General features: G+C 55.1%; 1 protein-coding gene across 1 annotated transcript; it reads left to right on the top strand.

Annotated features, from left to right (window-relative positions):
* Nucleotides 1-1,020: 1,020 nt before the first annotated feature.
* On the top strand, nucleotides 1,021-2,239 carry LOC132213748 (dolichol kinase-like; the record flags this gene model as incomplete). The annotated part of the gene is given in 2 exon segments (XM_059660687.1): nucleotides 1,021-1,643; nucleotides 1,645-2,239. Coding segments are annotated over 2 exon segments (1,203 nt in total), but the record flags the coding sequence as incomplete, so codon positions are not given.
* Between the last annotated feature and the right edge of the window lie 310 nt (nucleotides 2,240-2,549).

The raw sequence follows: 2,549 nt of genomic DNA, 5'->3' as shown, positions 1-2,549 counted from the left end.
AAACAAACCCCAGAAACCTGCTTTCAGCCAGCGCGGCCTCAGAGCTTAGAGCGGCCAGTGATGGCAACAGAGTTTCAATTATAGAATCTAAACAAACCCAGGTACCTGCTTTCAGCCGGAAACGGCCTCAGAGCTGGAGCTTGCTCTCAGCTCCAGTGACAGCTATAGAAGGTAAATTAATCCGAGAATAAAAAAGAAAAAGAAAAAAGGAGAGGCTGGGAGCTTCAGTCGCCCACCAGCCTGAAAACAGCCCTCAGCCCCTCACCCAGGCTGGCCAGGCACCCCAATAGGAACCCCCCAAACTGAAGGGGGTGTGACCAGCTACAAACAGCCATCAGCCTGTCATCCAGGCTGGCCTGGCACCCAAACAGGACCCCCACCCTGATCCAGGACACCCTTCAGGGCAAACCAGCTGGGCCCCACCCATGCACGAGGCCTCTATCCTATATAGTAAAAGGGTAATATGCAAACTGACCCTAATAGCAGAATGACTGGGAATGACTGATCACTATGACACACACTGACCACCAGGGGGCAGACGCTCAATGCAGAAGCTGCCCTCTGGTGGTCAGGGCGCTCACACATGGGAGGAGCTCTGCTCAGCCACAAGCCAGGCTGATGGCTGCCAGTACAGTGGTGGTGGTGGGAGCCTCTCCTGCCTCCTCAGCAGCGCTGAGGATGTCCAACTGCAGTTTAGGCCTGCTCCCCTGCAAGTGGACATCCCCCAAGGGCTGCTGGGCTGCCAGAGGGATGTCTGATTGCCATCTTAGGCCCAATCCCCTGGGGAGCGGGCCTAAGCCAGCAGGTGGTCATCCCCTGAGGGGTCCCAGACTGTGAGAGGGCACAGGCCGGGCTGAGGGACCCCCCATCCCCCTGAGTGCACAAATTTTTTGTGCACCGGGCCTCTACTTAAGAAAATAATAAAAATTGAAGCCAAGATGGTGACTGCAAGGGAGGTTAAGATTGCACGGCTAAGGCACCCGAGGTTGTGATGAAGGCAGCGGAGTGGCCACTTGTGTGCACAGTAGGTGGGAGATGGTGGCGGGGGACCGGGCACCAGCCCCCAGGCATCAGAGAGCGCCCAACAGTGGAAGCGCTGTCTTTCAGTTCATAATGTCTGCCAACAGCGGTCTCTTGCCTGCTGCGATGGTCATGCCTTTGTTCGGACTGGTCATGAAGGAACACTGCCAGGCTGCCAGAAACCCCTACTTCGAGCGCTTTAGAATTGTGGTGGTGGCCACTGGCATGGCCGTGGCCCTCTTCTTGTTGGTGTTGGCACTGGGCATCACTTGCCCAGTGCCCACCAACACTTGTGTCATCTCGGGCTTGGCTGGCTGTGTCATCACGTATATCATGAAGCACTCGCTGAGGGTGGGCGAGGTCATCGAGGTCCTGGAGGTCCTGTTGATCTTCATCTACTACCTCAACATGTTCCTGCTGTACCTGCTCCCCTGCTGCTTCACCGCTGGGGAGGCGCTGCTGGTGTTGGGTGGCATCAGCTTCATGCTCAAGCAGCTCATCAAGCGCTCCCTGACCGCGGTGGAAAGCCAGGGCGACCCGATGGACTTCCTCCTGCTGGTGGCAGTGACGGGGATGGTCCTCATGGGCATCGTCTTCAGCGCCCCCTTTGTCTTCATGGACTCGGACAGAAACCCGCCTCTACCTCCTAGCCTACTGGTCTTTGCTGGCCACCTTTGCCTGCCTGGTGGTTGTGTACCAGAATGCCAACCGGTCATCTTCCGAATCCAAGAAACACCAGGCCCCCACCATTACCCGGAAATATGTCCACTTCATTGTGGTAGCCACCTACGCCCCAGGTATCATCTTTGACCGACCACTGCTCTATGTGGCCGCCACTGTGTGTCTGGCAGTCTTCATCTTTCTAGAGTATGTGCGCTATTTCCGCATCCGGCCCCTGGGCCACACTCTGCGCAGCCTCCTCTCCCTCTTCCTGGATGAACGAGACAGCGGACCGCTCATCCTGACACACACCTACCTACTCCTGGGCATGTCTCTTCCCATTTGGCTGATCCCCAGGCCCTGTACACAGAAGGGTAGCCTGGGAGGAGCGAGAGCCCTGGTCCCCTATGCCGGCGTCCTGGCTGTGGGTGTGGGTGACACTGTGGCCTCCATCTTTGGCAGCACCCTGGGGGAAATCCGCTGGCCTGGAACCAAAAAGACTTTCAAGGGGACCATGACATCTATATTTTCCCAGATCATTTCTGTAGCTCTCATCTTAATCTTTTTTTTTTTAATTAAATCTTTATTGTTCAGATTATTACATTTGTTCCTCTTTTTTTCCCCCCCCATATCTCCCCTCCTCCCAGTTCCCGCCCCACCCTCCGCCCTCACTCCCCACCCACTGTCCTCATCCATAGGTGCACGATTTTTGTCCAGTCTCTTCCCACATCTCCCACACCCCTTTCCCCCCCAAGAATAGTCAGTCCATTCCCTTTCTATGTCCCTGATTCTATTATAATCAACAGTTCATTCTGTTCATCAGATTATTAATTCACTTGATTCTTAGATTCACTTGTTGATAGATGCAT

The sequence above is a fragment of the Myotis daubentonii genome, chromosome 12 (genome assembly GCF_963259705.1).
Source record: "Myotis daubentonii chromosome 12, mMyoDau2.1, whole genome shotgun sequence".
NCBI lineage: Eukaryota > Metazoa > Chordata > Mammalia > Chiroptera > Vespertilionidae > Myotis > Myotis daubentonii.
The sequence above is the reverse complement of the archived record's forward strand: the minus strand, read 5'-3'. Positions and strand labels throughout refer to the sequence as shown.